Genomic DNA, 18,611 nt, shown 5'->3' with positions numbered 1-18,611 from the left:
GAGGATGCTAGAATCTAATATGTTTTACGAGTAATGGGACAACATTTAGCGGTGGAGGAATTTCTGTAACCAGGAAAGTACAAGGCACATATTAAATGTGTAGTTTGATAAATTAACTTATCTGTCTGATAATGGATAATAATTTACAGTCTGAAGCAGTGCATACTTTCTTTGAGCAGTAGTGTTCTTTAGTACTAAAACGAGAGAACTTTCCAGAATGCGATTAAGTAAACTAACTTTGAAATTCCAAGATTAAAATGTTGAGACTGTCATAGTTTTAGGGCAAATCTGGCAACCTCTCATTGGCCCACGAAACAGTTTACGGAAATTCGTCATGACTACAGTTTCATAATAAAAGTCTGTAGTTTATAAATCGAACAATATGAATTTGATCTTTGAGTAAGACAATGATATATTTGTGTTATATCTTGCTTCCAATTTTAAACACATGATACATTTTTCACACGAAGTCAATAACAAACTTGATCTAAGAAAATTAATAACAGCTAAACGGAAACGCAGTTTTTACTTTGACACGTCCAACGATTGTTTCCGGGTGAAGAGGACAGGAAAGAGGTACGACTATCATTTGATTTTAACAAACATCGACTTGTTTCCCCTCCGTATTGAGTATATTTTCTAATTTCTAGAAAAGTACAACAAAAATGAGCGTTTTACACACAACCCCACGTATAGGGCCCCTCGTTATTGTTTTTAAAACCCTTACTTTCATGTAGAGACTTCCTTTAGCATGTTGGCTAACCGGTTAGCATTTGGAGGATGATGTGCACGTATTTGGTATCATATCTTGTTACAGATTGACCTAACTACATAACGACGGTTTTTTCAGTTAACTGTATACGTTATTGTCGGGAGCCAATCAGTAATATTAAACCCTTGGCCCTTTTGCTTGATATGATATTTTCTCTTTGAAATAACCATGTGATTAGATTGTCAGCCGGCTTTTTGAAGAATTGACAGCCTGCTATGATATTGCCTAAGAACGTCTGATATGGATATCAGGAACGGCCTGAGCCCAACAGTGTCTGTCATATTTCTCTTGGCCAGTAGGAAGGGAAACAACGTCGGAAAGGACACCGACACTCACCATCACCGTCATTTTCTTTTCACTTAGACTGCCTAACCTGCGACACCTTGATTGACATGGCAGCCAATGGAGCAAGCTGTGAACAGCCTCAGAAACGTGCAGGAGCTAAAGACAGACAGAATGGCAAGTCTACAGGTTAGTTGTTGTCAACATCAACTTTTAAAACACACATTAATGAGAAGTTAGCAGTCATGAATGAAGTGTCCCAGTAAAGTAAGGGTTGTGTAATCTCTGATGACACAGAATGATAACTGCCGCCATAAGGTTTAAACATGTCATAACTCAAGCTGGTTCATCACGAACTTACTTTCGTTCTTAAAAGGGCAAACAACTTTGCCTTTAATAGACCACTCTTGATGTTGATGTGACGTGTATCATGTATTTAGCATTACCAATTCAACTTGATGAAACTATTTCTGCAGATATAAGTTTTACAGTATATGAAGTTGATTGCAATTCTGTTTATTGTCCAGACTCCTCAGTAAGAGAGAGGCGTCAGAAAGATAAGGAGGATCGCCTGTCTCTGGTGGTATGGAGGAGGCCTGTCACCACACTACATTATTTCCTCCTGGAGACCCTCATCAAGCTTAAGGAGTTGACGTTTAAGTAAGAATTTCAACAGGTTTTGCTTGTGTATCTTTGTCTATGCATTACTTTTTTATTTTTACTTGTGACCCTGTTTTGCTTACTAGTTGGTAAACCACACATACCCTTTGACCTAAACATTTTTAGTAAAAGTAATATCGCTGTTCCTCAGAAGCAAGAGTTTATTCAAATTAAACAGACATAAGAAAATATAAACTTTTTCTTTTTAGTTTATATGTTTGGCACTTGTGTCATTATCAATTTTTTTTTGCCTTCCTGTCAGGCTCTGGCAACGACGAGGTGCGGTGTTCTTAGTTTTGGTGTTATGTTCTCTGTTCTCCATTGCCTACTCCACCGAGGGAGCACACCAACAAGTAAGGCTCTACTGATTTGCTTTTTTAGTGTTGTTAATAATCAGCGCCATTGCTCAATCTCTAACCTGTTTAAAGGTTAATGATAAGTCACTCTTTAGTCACCTTACATAACTCTCAGAATAAGCTTAACTTGGGTGATAATGAGATTTGCACTGTTGTCAAGCAACCCTTGATCATGCAGTCAGTCAGTTGAAAGTTTTGTTTACAAATCCCTCTGTGCTGTAGTCTGTTATAGTTCAGTTTGAGCATCACCACTCGTGTAGAATTTACACATTTATCGATTATGTACGCATGCAATCATTCATTTATTTAACCCACTGCAGGTAATTAAGAGTATACAAGAAGATGGAAATGAAACAAATGCAAACTGAATTTTCCTGCAAAAAAAGTGAAACTTGATTAAGAAAGTTTCAACCAAGAAAGACCTCTTAAATAAGTTTTGTTAAGTATGATTCAAGCACAAATCTGTCCTAAACAGACAGTGAAAGAGTGCAAAAATTGACTTTATAAAAGGGAATTCACTGAGTGTGCTTTGTTCACTTATCTGTTGACTTTCCTCAATGAAGTACGTTGATTACCTGGAGAAGAGGTTCCTATGGTGTGCCTACTGGGTAGGCCTTGGGATCCTGTCCTCAGTAGGCCTCGGGACTGGCCTGCACACCTTCCTCCTCTATCTGGTAAGAAAACACTTTTTTTTGGCAAAAGGTTACATGTCATGTCATTATTAGTCCCAGTGGGAATAAAAATCTTTGAAATGCACAGGCAACATTTTTAAACATACACATATTCCACTAAAGGAAATCCACATCACTTTAAGAGCACCTGGAGCTGGAAGAAATATTCTATTTTAAAATAAGCAACATGGCAAACGCTCCATTAAGTAATGGTTAATGGATGGACGGTACTTATATAGCGCTTTTCTAGTCTTTGCGACCACTCAAAGCTGCTTTTACACTACATGTCACATTCACCCATTCCTCCTTGAATGAGCAGTGTGTAATTGAACTACCTGAAGACGTAGCTGGAAATCTCTGTCAGTTCACACTGTAAATACACGCAATATAGTGGGTCTATACAAGCCAACCACAACAAATGCTTGCAAATCTCCCTTTCAACTACATTCAGATCTGATAATCCTCATGCTGTTGTCATGGTGGCACCAGTTACTACGTTATTTTTTGGGGGAAAACAGCCTCAGCTGCCCCACATGGGACGGATATCTTAAAGTGATAATCTCAAATTTTCTTGTAAATAAATGTCTGTTAAGTCACTATCTATGGCCGAATGAGATACCACAATGGTGATTGAGCCTATGGCCCTGATGAAAGCCTTTGCATTTGCAGTATATAATATTATTACGGACTGAGTGTCTGTGGCGACATTCGTGGAAAAAATCACAAAGGGCGCCTAGTTAGTGACGTGCTTTCCATCACCTAGCAGTGGTTGGTCTGCCAGAGAGGGTAGGTGGAGCTAAGCGGCTGCTTTTCTGGTCTCTGCAAGTTTTGCAAGTAAACAGTAATCTACTATGGCTGAACAAACAAAGAAATGATTTCTGACAACAGATACAACTCCAAAAATAAGTGCAGCAATTTTGACACTCAGATAAAGGCAAACAGTCTAAAATGGAAAGCGACCGTCAGCAAGGAAACTCAAGAGTTACAACCATGACTAAGGATGCCAACCATAGGCATCTGGTTAAATTGGCACGTATGCGCCCGTAATTCCTTTTATCGTCAAAGGTGCTGCCATATAGAACAAAACTGAGAACTTTGAGATTAAAACTTTAACTGTGAAAATGATCATGGCTGTAATGAGAAACTTGTAACTTTAAACTAGTCTAGAATATACAGTTTGTAAATTCTTGCTAATACACCATAAGCAATATTCTTTGATACCTTTATAAATAACATTAAACTCATAAAAGTTCATAGCATTTCTTTAAATCTCTTGTGTGTCCATACGTGAAGCTGCCAGAGGATGGCGTAATTTTCAGTTGTCATATTCACTGTCTTCTGCTTCTCCAAACTTGTTCCATTTTGTCACCCGTCTGTCAAAGGCCAACCAACAGTAAAGTCTAGTTTTTCCTTCCCAAGCAGTCCCAGAATTACTGCAGGACTGAGTAACCAAAATGTGTGTCATTTATCATGGTTGTGGTTTGAAAAAAGGAGAATTTAGCAAAATGAAAGAGAGGAAGAAATACTGCAATATAGTCCACTTTCGGCTGATGATGTGGCTTCTGTTCTGTAGAACATGTGCAGATGTGGGCCAGCTGACTCAGCTGTTTCCATTACAATGAAATAATGGGAAAACAACTTACCATGACCTTCCTGTTTTTCGTAAGATGTGAACTCCCATTAATGTATTACAGCTCTTCAAGTTTTTGTTTGATAAGTTTCACTGTCCTCTGCTGTCTGGTAGTCTGCTGTTACTTTATATAATGTGCCCAACAATAAAACAATGGTAGAGCCAATTTAGACTGTATGTTGTGTATGTCTGTGTACTTGGGTCTATATGTGTATCATTAGACTTAGAAGGCGTGACCTCATCCTCTCTCCCCTCTCTGTGTGAGGGAGATTTCTTTCTATCAGTAGCCGCTGTCATCTTGTCTAACCCAAATGGACCAATATCACACCTGTTAAAACAGTTTTTCTTGTTTACTTGTTACATTGATGATATTTTACTGTTGCAATAGAGACAGTTTGTCTTTTTTGGCTTCAAATTACAGTAAGAAATGATTTTGTTTGGGCACTTGGGTAAACCCATACTCCGTCTCATTTATGCAATCTGTAGGTGGGATACTTCTTTTTTAAAAAGAAGCTACCTCATGGAGACTTGAATATTAATTCACTTTACAATATTAATTGACCAAAATTCAATCGATCACCCAATATCCCTATCAGAGCACCTCACAGCATCCCTACGCTCCTGTGACCATCTCGAGATTTTTAACAGATTTTTAAGTCCAAGGCTTGTTTACATTATTGGTCACATGATGTAAGCTCTCTGCTTCCCTGTTTCCCTCTGCATTAATGCCTTTTCATGAACACAGTGCAACAGCTCCTATCACTACAGCCTATGTAGTCTTTATGTCAGCCATAGACAGGAAAATCCCGGTGTTAATTTTGAAGGAGAAACCACATGTCCCACCAGCAGAGTTATGCTGTGACTACCTCAACCCTGAAGCATTAATAGATAGCCCCATAGAGAGGATGAGATCACCATGCTCATGGGAAAGGGGATTCACTCACCAGTATGATCTTATGATTCATCATGATGCTTTGGAGATCACTGACGAGCATCTAAGTGCTGGATTGTAGTTATGATATTGGTTTAAGTAAGAGAAAAGGCATGTTCTTATATTGTTGCTTTCACTTCTTGATTTCTAGAAGTGAGCCGCAGTTATTTAAATCGTCCTGCAGTTTTCTCTGTCTGATGATATGAGATAGTGTTAACCAACCCACCTCTCATACACACACTTTTTCCTCCACTCATGTTTGTGGTAAAGAAGATATTTGGAATATTACTATACTAACCTCTTTGTCTTGAATTTTGTATTATAACAAATTAATGGTTCCAGATAATGGTAACAGTAATAACTTATTGACAGTCAGAATCATGAACATTATATTTTGTGGTAATAAGACACTGTATTTAAAAATGGACCTAAGACAATAAATTGTTATGTTTGTGGTAATACATTGCAACAACACCCAATAACTTCCTTGTTGAGCCTCCTACAGGTAAAAATGTCTTGTGTTGAGCTCATTCAGGCTGCTCAGGGGATCAACCATGTAGCATGACCTTCCCGATAACCTTTACACGCATGGAATTTTTACTGGTAGAGCTTTAAAAAATAAAAAAGTTATCAGTGGGTTGTTTGTTCCATCAGACACGTTGATATGTTGGTTTGAAAGGTCCTTAGCACTCTCTTTCACCTTCACCTAAATCAACATGATCTTTTTCATTTACATACTTTCCTAATGGTAACTAAGAAAAGACTTTATCTGCCCTGAATGCAAAGAGTTCTGTCTTGTTGCGCTTGTAAACAAAGAAGTTTACTGCAGGGCCACTGTAACGCTCGTCTGATTAAAGTATCAAAGTTTGGTTTGAGTCACATCTTTTTTGTTAACATTGACTTGTGTCCCAAAGTAATGCCTGTAACTAATGTAGTTTTGTTTGAAACATACTTTGTTGTGTGATAGAGAGGAGTCTCCTGTGTGCTCTTACTCAGAGTGAGCTGGAGGGATACCATGGGGGAGAAGCTGTAGTCAACACAGACTAATAGTGTGCTGTCAATCTAATGTCAGTGTTGCCTAGATCACCTTAAGAAGGCCTAATAGAGTAGCTGTTGTAGTCACAGGTGGGCCAACTGTTCAGTGGCCAGGTGCCTTGGCCTAACTACACATCTTTACAATGATAAATGATGACATACCAACCTGTCAAAGATACTGCATGACTCAGCTACTGTTAGTGTTGGTCTGTACCTGTGGGCACATGAACTGTGTATTAAGTGGTTAGTTAGTATTGCATTATACTGAGAACTGTTTGTAATTATCTGTTCAATTCAATAAGGGTAGACTAAAGAATAAAAAAGCCTCTCTTTCCAGTACAACTCAAGCGCCATAAACTGCAACCTTTCAAATGATCAAGAGGTTAAATCAACATTTCTCTAAAAAGTTCAACATCTAGACATTAAAACCTTCATGAACAGAGGACTGTTGCGGGACAGTTGCAATGGACTGCTTAAGTTGAGATAGATGGGTCTAATAAGCTGGTAAAATAAGTGAATGTAAATACTGAACTGCAGTACGAGCAATATTTAAAGCTTTCTCCATTTAAAATGGCTAAGATTGTTGAATGTCATGTGCCAGTATGTAATGAAAGCACCTCATCCTGCCAATCTGTTCTATCTCTCCATTAGGGTCCTCACATAGCGTCAGTTACCCTTGCAGCATACGAGTGCGGCTCCACTGACTTTCCAGAGCCTCCATACCCAGACCAGATTGTCTGTCCCCAAGGTGGAGGGGCAGAGGGAAGCATCTCCCTCTTCTCAATAATGTCAAAGGTCCGCTTGGAGGCATGCATGTGGGTGAGTACTATTAGATAAGGACTCTCTTATTTTAACGTGCTTAAGCCAGGGCAAATTGTTATAATGCTTACTTAACCTTCTCCTGTATCTTATACGCAGCAACTTTACACCAACTTTATACCATTTTGCTTCTGTATCAGAGGCGTATCAGTCCCGACTTCAAACGGCTGTGTTAAAGTGACTAGTATGAGTAATTAATAAGCTGACATGAAACGTGTAAATGTTGTTGGTGTAGGGGGCAGGCACTGCAATTGGAGAGCTTCCTCCATATTTCATGGCGAGAGCGGCTCGTCAGTCAGGAGCTGATCCAGATGATGAAGACTATGAGGAGTTTGAGGAGATGCTGGAGCAGGCCGAGGGCGCTCAGGTCAGAGTTTTACACACTTGTACACATATGTAATGAGCACTGTTTGCTTTGTCATTTCAAATAGTACTTATTATACACTATGTGATTTAAGAATCATTGTCTATTTCAGATGTGATTTTCGTTTCATATTTAGCACAACATTTAGCCAGAATTTTTCACTCTTACATTATTTTGAAAAGTTTAAATAAAAAGTTTTTATCCGAGTGTGGGTGTTCACACTATGCAAACCCACCCAGTACGATATGATTGTATCTGTTTTGGCCTAATCTTCATAATGCTCAACTGACGATGGAGTTACTTTCCAGTGATTGGTCTTAAAGTAACATGTGACTTCAGTGAAGCCCCTCCCTCCTTACGCTTCCAGTAAATCTGTCTGTTCGTGGGTGAGTCACCCTGAGCACAGCTCCCCCTTTAATCATCCCTCAGGCTTTGCTCTCTCTGCTTCCCTCCTTTCCTCCCTACTTCTCTCTTCTCACCGGCCTCTAATTTGAATGACAGACAGTTCTTTCAGGAACCAAGTTCACATGACTGGAGACAACTGAGATCAGATGCTGAGTCAGCCAAACCGAAATCTGAGAAACTTTGTACATTGTCTCCATCACCTATTCTCACTTCACTGGTTCTCAGCTGGATGGGCTAAGGGGGTGCAAATTCGCATCACATGTCTTTTATCATGAGGATGTATTCAGGATGTGTCCACATGGGCATTTGTCACAGGTTTTCTAAGCAACTATTAAACAGACCAGTCAGAAGCACATTTATTAAGAGGAACACATGGTTCATGGGAATGAATGTCACACATTATGTGTACATTGTTTATTAAGATAACATATTCTATAATCAGTACTTTTAATTCAGGACAAAAATTGGAAGAGAAGAAGACTAACAGAGTAGACAAAAAGAGAAAATAACTAAATGCAAATCATGCAAGGATTTAATAACTTAGATGTTTCAAATTATTATTATGAATAAATAACTGTATGTCAGTGATTTTAACCTTTTAGTGGCATAGGTTACATTGGACTTAAAGGACTTGTGTCACATCTACATAAAGAAAACAAGATTCTGAATACAAAAATATGCACCAATATTGCCTCCAAAAAACTAAAAGTTGAAAGATGAATACAAATGTGAATTTGATTTTTTGGATGAAGACCAAACTGAGATTAAAAAATGCTTCCAAAGTTTGACTTTGATGAGAAGCCAGCTCTTGAAACAGCCACTTAATCTTCCTCCTGCCTCAGCTGTGATCTCTAGTATGAAACCACAGACTTTTCACCCCACAAAGATGGAGATTGGATCAAAAAGATCCCCGGCACTTTTGCACCACACAGTTTTTAGTTAAATGCCACCAAATTCATCAATACCCCCCAAAAAATGTTTGAGTGCGCAGAAATAGCAGGTATTCTACCACAGTACTCTCACTAAAGCCTTGTTTCTTATAATAACATTGAAGACATTTTTGTTTGGTTAAAAACCCACACATCTGTGAGAAGTCCAGCGTGGTTATTTAGAGCAAAGAATAAAGGCGTGATATGAGACAACCCATGGCTTTTAAGATGTGTTGCAGTTTGGTATAGAAGGTTTTACGAAACAGGGGTTATGAAAGTAAAAGTATGTCTATAAAATTGTATCAATTCTGTTTGCAGGATTTTGTCACAAGAGCCAAACTTGGAGTCCAGCATATGGTGCAGAAAGTGGGATTCTTTGGGATCTTGGCTTGTGCCTCTGTAAGTTTGTTGATTTACTTGATGTTGTTTAAAATGTCCTCACTATTTTTATGAATACATGTTCAAGGATTGTTGTTGCATTCAAGATGCCTTTACTCGTTTTAACAAACATTTGTATCATGGATAAAAAATGAAAATAAAATAACCTGTAACAAGGTTAAGACTGAAATTGTAATACTGTCTGAATTGTATGTTTCAGATCCCTAATCCTCTCTTTGACCTGGCTGGTATAACTTGCGGTCATTTTCTGGTTCCATTCTGGACGTTCTTTGGAGCAACTCTAATTGGTAAAGCCATCATCAAGATGCATATACAGGTTGGTAGTTCAACATAAAGCTCTTTACAAGGGAGTTCTAAATTAGCAAAGGGCCAGTTTACTGCTAGTAACCCCACGTATTCTATTTTTAATGCGAACCATTCAGTCTTGTACTAAAGTCACAGCAGCTTAGCTTTAAATATGACACATCTTTTGTTTCATGTCATCACAATTCTCTGTCCACGCTGTAATGATGCATGTCAGAAAATCCACACTTAAGATGAAAAATGGTATGACCTGCTGACTGATTCATTTTGAACAATCCCCACAACCTCAGAGAGCTAAGACCAGACCTAGTGCTCAAATCATGAGTGAATGTGAGAAACTTCTAATTGCTTGTTAACTCTTTCTGACGGTGTTCTCTGGGGATTCCTTATTCTGGTTTTAGCTTTGGAATGCCTCCAAACCATAAAAACCGACTCCAGATGAAAGGAGGAAAGCTTCTAGGAAGTTTTTAACAGCCGTTTGAATTTTGAAAACTTCACTGGATCAAAAAACGTTTTAATTACGGAGTGTATTGTTTAGTCTGCCACACCAGTGACTAATATAAACCTACTAAGAAAGGCTGTCTGTCTTTGGGTGAGTCGCTCAGTGTCTTAACAAACTAAACCTATTCATCTCTTGTTGGTACCAGCCAGTGATCTCACTGTGAGATCTTTCAGACAAAGGTTTATGGAGGATATAGAGTGGACATGACAAGGTAGACGTGAAAGACGGAAATTGAGTAGACGGTAAGAAGCTGCAGGGGGGACTTTTTGTGTGTGTGTTTTTCTTTTTTCTTTTTTGTACCTTAAACCTCTTGGACATCACGTATCATATCCTGTCTAATTTTGTCCAGGGGGGCATGTGTCATGCTTTTTAAACCTGATCAGTTTCAGGACCGGAGACAAATATTGCGGTTTTGCTCCCCCACTTTGCTGCTTTGCAAACCACACAAAGCCCCTTGCTGCCCAAAATGTAGCTCAGTGGCAGGTTTGAGTTTTGTAATTAGTGTGTCTGTGGATGGTAGCAGATGTGGCCTCAATTTGTGACAGCTGTGCCACCAAAATTAACAATCGAAATATATGTTTGTGTCGTACTCTTTTATATGTATTGGTTTCTTAGAGAAACTTTGTTGTTTTGTCAATTATTTATTCCTTAATTTATATTTCTTCGGGTATCCTATAAAACACTAAAACATGTGGAAAATTCTGTGTAAAGTTTTGTGTGTTTGTTTTATTTGTCTGCATTCAAACAGAAAATACTGTAATCTAAAGCTTGATCATTTCTGCCTTGTTTTCTACAGAAACTATTTGTGATCATCACCTTCAGCAAGCACATAGTGGAGCAAATGGTGTCACTAATTGGGTAAGTTACATTCTTGTGTGTGTGTGTGTGTGTGTGTGTGTGTGTGTGTGCGTGTGTGTGTGTAGAAGAGCGAGAGAGACTGCATCATTCAGATGCATTTTGAGCACTGATTGAGAGCCCTGTATGAATTAATGTTTTCACTGCACGGATGTACTTGCATGCATTTAGCATTTTACCCTCACAATGGCCCCCACCCACACACACACATACTCAACCCATTTCTGCATGTGAAGTCCAATCTGAACATGTTGATCTGACTCACAAGTTCAGCTCTGACTGAGAGAGTTGCCCCTGTTGGGCGGGAAACGCAATCATAGACAAAGTAAAATAAACTTTTATGTTTAACTCATGTCATATTTATTGGAAGTAGAGGTAATATCCCAAGTATCTAAACTAAATATATTTTAGATGGAAAGATATGCTATTAATGGTATTTATTGCAAGTAAAGTCATTAATTGCCATTAAGCACAATGTGCAAAGAGTTTAGTAAGACTTAGTGGTTACACAAATTCCAAGTCCAGGTAGGAACTTTACAACTCCATATTTGGCCCTGATTCTGTGGTCATACTGAGTGTCATGTTTCTCTCTCATTTAGAATAAAAATCAAGGTTCTTTCCCATGAAATTCAGATGATCTCGGTGACTCGCTCTGATATGTGCAAACAGCGCTGATACAGGATGTTTTTGAGCAGTTGCTGTTTGTGTAAGAGAGCTCCCTTGTATAGGCAAGCACACAAGGAAGTCAGTCAAAACTAGTTAGATTTATTTGAAATTTAGCAATTGCCAATTTCCTCTCTGGTGTTTGTTTGATAAATTGTCTCCCTTTCTTTTGTTAAGCCTTATAAAGTCTAATCTACCCAATGTATGTCTTCACCAGGGACAGTTTAATGCATGCAGTGGGAAGGCGGTGTCTTGGTATCAGCCACCTAGAGTACATTTCTTTTCTTGATAATGATAAGTTTCGCATCATGTTGAGATCCAGCTGAACTGTAGCACTGCTGACCAAATGGTACAACTACAACATCAATGCCTTAAAATGAGGTGAATTGACAGAATGGTATCCATTATGATAGCCCCCCTGGTGAGCTAATCTACATTTCCTAATAAGGACATGAGCACGCCCTGATTAGATATCTTTCCACACAGAAGGGAGTAATGGTGGTAAAGCTGATGACATCATGTCGACTCACTTCCTGATTGAAGGGCTGACACAGGCTCCTATAGAGAGCCAAGCAGTATAAAAGGAGGGCTGAGGAGTTTCTGCTTCATTCCTTCCTGCTGCCTGCTCCTGCTCACAGTGCTAAGAAGAAGAGATGGAAGCTTCAAGAGGGGGCCCACATGTAGGATGGGGCCTACAGCAGCTGTTGCAAGGATGCCTGTTGAGTGTTGAATCAGGGAGGACCTGGAGTAGTGTTCAGGGAAAGAGAAGCCTTCATGAGCTGCACTTTTGGGTCTTTTAAGGAACAAGTGTGGAGAGGCTGTAGCTTCAATATGTGGCTCCATGGTAAGGAAGCTTTCTTATTGGGTAAGTGAATTAATCCTCTGTCTACTTGTCTCTTTTCTTTGCCATTCTGTACGGATAAATGCGGGGCTGCTATGTCAGGTCTGTGCCCAAAGTGGGACCAGCACTCAAGAAGCCCTTCAGTCAGTACCTGGAAGCACAGAGGAACAAACTGCACCATGCTGGAGGAAGTGCACCAGCTGTAAGAACTATACATTATTTTACCTTTTAACCATTATGTCTCAGAAATGTGAGCTTTATTGATCTACTTATGTGTTCAGAATTCCAACGAAATGCATCTCTGCTTTTTTGTCTTTCTTTAAACTTAGAATGATACACTGGAATATTTTGATTAGATCAAGTGCTGTATCCTTAACCAGACTGTATATAAATTCATGCTACACTCAGAGCATAAAAATACAGCAGGTACATAATGGTTAGATTTTTTTAATGTAGCCAAACCACATAACAAACATTTACACATATGTGAGGATACTTATATATTTGTGACAATCTAAAATCTTTAAATTTTGCTGTTGTCACGTCATATTGTTGTTGTTCTACCCAAAATATCAGTGTATTAACTGTGATGTATACATGTATGATGGAAATTAATCATTTCCACCTTCATTTTGGTTTTCCAGGATGAAAACTGGCTGTCGTGGGTGTTTGAGAAGGTGGTGCTAGTCATGGTCTGCTACTTTGTCATTTCCATTATCAACTCCATGGCTCAGAGCTACGCCAAACGCCTGCAGCAGCAGAGGCACTCGGAGGAGAAAACCAAGTGATGGCGACACAAAGGGGTACAAACATCCAAGTGACTGTTTCCTGCTGCTGCTGCTGAGAGCCCTCCACTCAGCCCCAGCCACTCACAACTTAACAGCAAACCTCACCCCCCATCCATTCTCAGAGGCTGAGCGCTTGAAAAAACCAGGCACTATTTGTTGGTGTGTGTGCTTTTGAGGATGTATGTATTTACTGTTTGTCCCTCTTCTTCAGGTTTTGTAGTTCTTCCTCTCATCTCACTCTGTAGGTGTGTGTAGTGTGATTGGTTCTATTTTTGATCTTAACATGTTACTTTAACGTTAAATTAACCCATTCATTGACCTCAGAAGTAAAGCAGCGGTTTGGTGGTAACTGCTGAGTTCCTGCAGTGCCCATCAGATTCTATGCCTTATGCAAGACGGGAGGGTCTGGCCTCCCTTGAATATAGTTCTTGACTTATAAACTTGATTTTTATTTAATTTTGTACCATTTATGTATGGATGGATCTTGACTTGTTTGTGCAGTGAGCTGCCAAGATCACTGCTGCGGATGGTCTTTCTTTTCAGGGTTTAACTTTCCTCATGTTTTTGTCCTGTTAAACAGTAACAAGTTTAGTTTTCTTTTTTTTTTCTGGAATTGTTGGTTTAAAATGGAGAAAAAAAGCAATATCAACTTAAAACAGTGTGGTATTGATGGTTTGCACATTGTGTAAATATCTTAACTTTTTGACAGTATGCGCAGATGTGTTTCTATGCTAATGGTCTGTGTGGACATGAGTTGACTTGAACCAAAACAACAACAAAAAAAAGATATCATTTGTAAAGTGACATTGTACTTTCAGCTAACTAGTCCCATTTCTATTCTGTACATTTAGGTTGAACCTTGGATCGGATCATATATAAAATGTGTAAATCATGGCACTTGTTTTGTCATTTTTGTAGCCACTTGTAGGACAAGCTTAAACCTTTAAATGTTGGAACTACTGTGGTGATCTTGTCATATTTACAGTTTTTTATCACAACAAATTTGATCCTTAATTTTCTCTTTGACAAGATCATATCTGAGGTAAGTAAACAGACTAACACTCTTATATTTTTCATTTTACCAATTGTTATCTGAAAGGAAGATTTGCTTTACAGCCGTAGCTAAATTTGCCTTTTGCTGTTTTTTAATTGAACATTCTTCCTCTTCAGACTTTTAAAACTGACAAACTTCCTGACTCCCAAATCCTGACTGTGTTCGGGATGAGTCCTGCAGGAAACACACTTGGCAGATTCGGATGGACTTCAGCTTTATGGAAAGAGGTTCCATTCTGTTTTTTTCAGCAGTGTCCTCGGCACCACTTTCCCACCCCATCAGCTAGCTTATCAGACTGGTGTTGGCTGTTTAATTTGCACGGCAACAGCTGTCTGTAGGCTGGCTGAAGTTGTGGGTTTACAACATTTCATTAATGCTATTTGGATCATATGGAGACTGCACTTTTACTGCTCCTTTTGTGAATACAACAACCCGTCATTAGCGACACTGATGTAATGCCCATCATGCCAATTCTCAATATACTATGTTGAATAAATGATAAATAAAGTGATTAGACTTTTTAATTGATGTAGTTGTTCCTTTCTTTGTGCAGAGCTGCAATTTCATATATTTGAACACACTTGATTAGCCATACACTCATTTTTTTAACTCGCCTGAAGTAGCATTTTATTATGTTCCGCACCTGGTTGACCCACTCGGTGGTCCATAAAATATTATTGAAGTCCATAATATATTACTTGATAAAGAAAATCTAATTATATCCATGCACAAGTGATACTTTAATGTACAGAACATGACTCGGTACTTGTCGCTTAAAATTGAAACCTAAAAATTTAAATTTGCCATCAGTTAATCAAAAAGAATACTGTTAAAGCAAACTATATCTATATCTATATATATATATATTTTTTTTTTTTTTGTAACTTTTTTTTCCAAGCATCCTCAACATCCAACTGATTGTATTCTTGTGTCAAACATAAAGTATAAAAGCAGGGTGATGCATTCCCCATACAAGGTTTTTTGTCTTGCTAGCACAGTTGACGGTAGCTTGAGATGACCTGCTCAAGAGATGTAAAGCTGTCCAGAAAGTCCTCCTCTGTGATCCCAAATTTAATGTACTGATGGATGTAGGCCCTGTAACAGAGAACAAAATGGGGAAGGAAAAAGACAGAATAAACAAATACTTAACTGTGTTTATACGTATTATAATTGACAGAGCACTTCTTTGCACAATTGTCACATTGTACAGAGCTATCTTTTATTAAAAGGCTTATTTAAGGATTTCTTAATGTATTTGTATAACACTTACTTGTAACCTTTACATTTCTGACATTGTGTGGATTTAGCTTGTTATATATTTGCACTCCACATACTTTTTACTTCAGCTGTTGAACAATTAATCTCATTGGGATTTTAAAAAGTTCTAATGAGTAGAGTAGAGTAATGCGAGTAACTCACCTGGATGCAAACATATTCCACGCTTTTCCCACCATGTTATCCAGGGGTCTGAGCAGAGCCTGACTGTTACTGACCAGTGTAGCAGATTTTTCATACTTATTAAATGGCACTGGGGATTTCCACACATTTAAAGCTTCTTCTGATGAAAGCCAGGAGGTGTATAAGGCTGGGTCCTCAAAGCTACCTGTGAACCGGACATGATTCACAACTCCATTCTGCAATATCTCACAAATGAAAATATTCTAAACTAAAAAATTGATGCTATTGGAAGGCATCCTCTGTGTTACATGCATCACACCAGCCTGTACTTGGATGTTTAAAATCCTTAAACATGATCAATTTCGTGACTGTCATGAAATTATCAGGTTTAATCAATTAGTAATAGAATAGACATTATTTCTGAGTTAAGCCAATTAGATTCAAATTCAAATCTAAATAGTTCAACGAGTTCTCCCACCTGTCTCTGCACTGTAGACGTCTTTCCCTCTCAGTATGAGCAAGTTGGCCAGAGAGGTGTTAAAGCTGGGTCCTGTGAGACTCCTGGTCCGCTCGGATTCTGCAGGTAGATGCACCTGCCAATCTATTCCTGACAGACACAAAGACATATCCTCATTATTTTTAACCAAAAATAAGTTATAAACATTTTACTATGTTTCAATAAACTAAACTGCTGTGCATAAATATGATTTTGAGATAACTTGCCTTCCTCCATCTTGCTGTTGGAGATAAGCATCTGTCGCAGATGTTTGAGCAGGCCTGGCCAGCTGAACGTGCTGTAGGCTATGGAGGAGCTCAGCATCTGAGGGATAGTGCTCACACTGAGCAGCTTGTACTCTGGGTGGCAAGCAAGGGCGCTCACCAACTCACCTGCAACACAAACGTTAGGGAATTAGAATAAATTGAAATAGCTTGAAACTACTTTATCTTCCTGTAAAGCCTCTTTTTAAAAAATATATATATATAATCAAGTAATATTCAGTGATATTTCAGGAAATACAGGTTATGTGGGAACCTGCAGTGTGTTTGTATTTGTGTCTTGGCCTGTCTCACCCAGAGGATTTCTGCTGTAGATTCCATGGGAGTCAGTTGTGAGTGTGGGCTGCAAGATGCTGCCCAGCTGATGAGCAATGACCCTGTTGACATCACTGAAGGAGATGTGTTTGATGTTGAGGAGCTGGCTACATATCCTGTGCACCGTGTCGTTCTCGTGCACAAGGATGGCATCTGACAGCTGGTAGAGATGAGCCAGCGTCAGCACAGAGTTGTAATTCTGGACAATCACCTGTAATGACAAATCAAGGAGAAATTATTTTTAAAAGCGCATTTTTTTAACATCAAACAACCGCCATTGACAGTAATCTCTGTACCTCCCCAGTCCCGTACGGCCAGGTGAGGTGGTTGAGGATGAAGGACTTGGGATAGATGTCACGGAGACAGCGAGTTATGTAGGTACCGACCCCAGATCCTGTTCCCCCTGCAACACTCATCATGGCCATGAGCCCAGCCAATTTGTCACAACGCTCCACCTCTCGTCTCACCAGCTCCTCCACCCCTTCTCTGTGACGAGGGCCATGGACACAGTACCTTTTTTTTAAAAAAAATTTTAAGAAAGATAATTGACAGGTTAATCAACACTGAGTCGAAACTTAAAATACAAGGAGAATTAGTCCTAAAAGCGATATGAATTTCATCATAACAGCTATTGAGTTTGCAGGTCATTAGGTTCAGCCCCATGATAACTGAGCAACCAATCGTTGATAAAGCATGTTAGGAGGCTACAGAAAAAAGCAAGTAAGTGAACCTTGAAAGGGATGGGTTTGACATGATTACTGAAGGAGCTGACTGACATTTGCTTTACCCTAATGCTCCTAGTACTAAAACAAACGACATTCAATGTTCTTACCCATTAGCCCAGTTGTTTCCAGAGCCCTGCTTCTGGCTGAAGTGTGAAGTTTCTCCATACCTCCACCTGCCAGATTTTGCAGCCTTGCATATACTCTGGTTGATCACTTTGGGCTCCATATCAACCAGCACAGCCCTGGCAACAAGCTCTGGTCAACAGACAGGAGAACATAAAAAGGTAAATGGGTGTAAAATACAGACAGAAACCTAGTAAATCCAGAAAAGGGGAACAATGGTCTTACCTCCATGTGCAGTTTGGTGGAAAAATCGCTCGCAGCTGGCTGTGCTGTACACCCTCCTCTGTCGCTCCTGAGCATCACTGCAGATAATGTCAAACAGCTCGTGACCCACCTGGTTACCGCACTGACCGAGCTGAACAGTGACTACAGACATGTTTCACTCATGTAATGGATGAGAACTTTATGGGAAGTTCCTGTCTGATAACTGTATGAAAACACACAATCTTACATCCAACGCTAAATCCACGCTATGAGAGGGCAGTTTCATGACTGTGTGTTGTTAACAGTGTTGCTGTAATGCGATGCCTGTTTGCCGCCACTAGAAATTAGAACGGCATTTCCGGCCACAAGCTTTCAAAATAAAACTCCTATTCAGACGTGTTGAATTCATAGTACATGACACAATTTTAGCCTTTTATTATCATTATTATCATTATTATTATTATTATTATTATTATTATCATTATTATTATTATTATTAGTAGTAGTAGTAGTAGTTGTAGCAGTAGCATTGGTAAGTAAGCAGAGAAGGCTAGGATTAACGTTTGTTGTAGTTATGTTGTTTTCTATTTTTATTATAATGTTTTCGATTCAAATATAGACAATTAACTTAAAATAACATCAAAAACATAACAGCTTTCACAAACGTAAGTTAAGCTTTGCTTTTGTCAAAAATGTTTTGATTTGTTTTTTTACAACAAAACAGAGTCCGTTAAGCACAATCATATATCAGTCCTAGTATACAATAGGAATGTATGTAAATTAATGTTTAAATGCACTTTAATATTTATG

General features: G+C 38.8%; 2 protein-coding genes across 6 annotated transcripts; one reads left to right on the top strand and one right to left on the bottom strand.

Annotated features, from left to right (window-relative positions):
- The first annotated feature begins 567 nt into the window (after window positions 1–567).
- Window positions 568–14,099, top strand: vmp1 (vacuole membrane protein 1). Of its 2 annotated transcripts, none has more exons than XM_069668371.1 (12): window positions 568–576; window positions 1,136–1,243; window positions 1,582–1,714; window positions 1,977–2,067; window positions 2,634–2,744; window positions 6,989–7,156; window positions 7,392–7,523; window positions 9,173–9,253; window positions 9,453–9,569; window positions 10,855–10,916; window positions 12,520–12,619; window positions 13,062–14,099. In XM_069668371.1, exons 2-12 carry the CDS (start codon window positions 1,165–1,167, stop codon window positions 13,203–13,205), a joined length of 1,218 nt encoding a protein of 405 aa, XP_069524472.1. In that variant the 5' UTR covers window positions 568–576; window positions 1,136–1,164; the 3' UTR covers window positions 13,206–14,099. The 2 variants fall into 2 exon arrangements, with proteins under 2 accessions (XP_069524472.1, XP_069524473.1); XM_069668372.1 differs by having other exon boundaries at window positions 570–576; window positions 1,072–1,243.
- Window positions 14,100–15,231: 1,132 nt separating this feature from the next.
- tubd1 (tubulin, delta 1) lies at window positions 15,232–17,973 on the bottom strand. 4 transcript variants are annotated; one of them, XM_069669065.1, is made up of 8 exons: window positions 17,823–17,973; window positions 17,582–17,729; window positions 17,046–17,262; window positions 16,729–16,960; window positions 16,320–16,545; window positions 16,136–16,218; window positions 15,679–15,862; window positions 15,232–15,354 (listed from the first exon to the last, which is right to left on the bottom strand). In XM_069669065.1, exons 1-8 carry the CDS (start codon window positions 17,971–17,973, stop codon window positions 15,249–15,251), a joined length of 1,347 nt encoding a protein of 448 aa, XP_069525166.1. In that variant the 3' UTR covers window positions 15,232–15,248. The 4 variants fall into 4 exon arrangements, with proteins under 4 accessions (XP_069525166.1, XP_069525167.1, XP_069525168.1 ...); XM_069669066.1 differs by having other exon boundaries at window positions 16,136–16,264; window positions 16,381–16,545; XM_069669067.1 differs by lacking the exon at window positions 15,679–15,862 and having other exon boundaries at window positions 15,232–15,359; window positions 16,128–16,218.
- Between the last annotated feature and the right edge of the window lie 638 nt (window positions 17,974–18,611).

This window comes from Semicossyphus pulcher, unplaced genomic scaffold (genome assembly GCF_022749685.1).
Source record: "Semicossyphus pulcher isolate SPU_LCO1_2020_fin unplaced genomic scaffold, fSemPul1.0.p SCAF_19, whole genome shotgun sequence".
NCBI lineage: Eukaryota > Metazoa > Chordata > Actinopteri > Labriformes > Labridae > Semicossyphus > Semicossyphus pulcher.
This window is presented reverse-complemented; position numbering and strand designations above follow the sequence as displayed.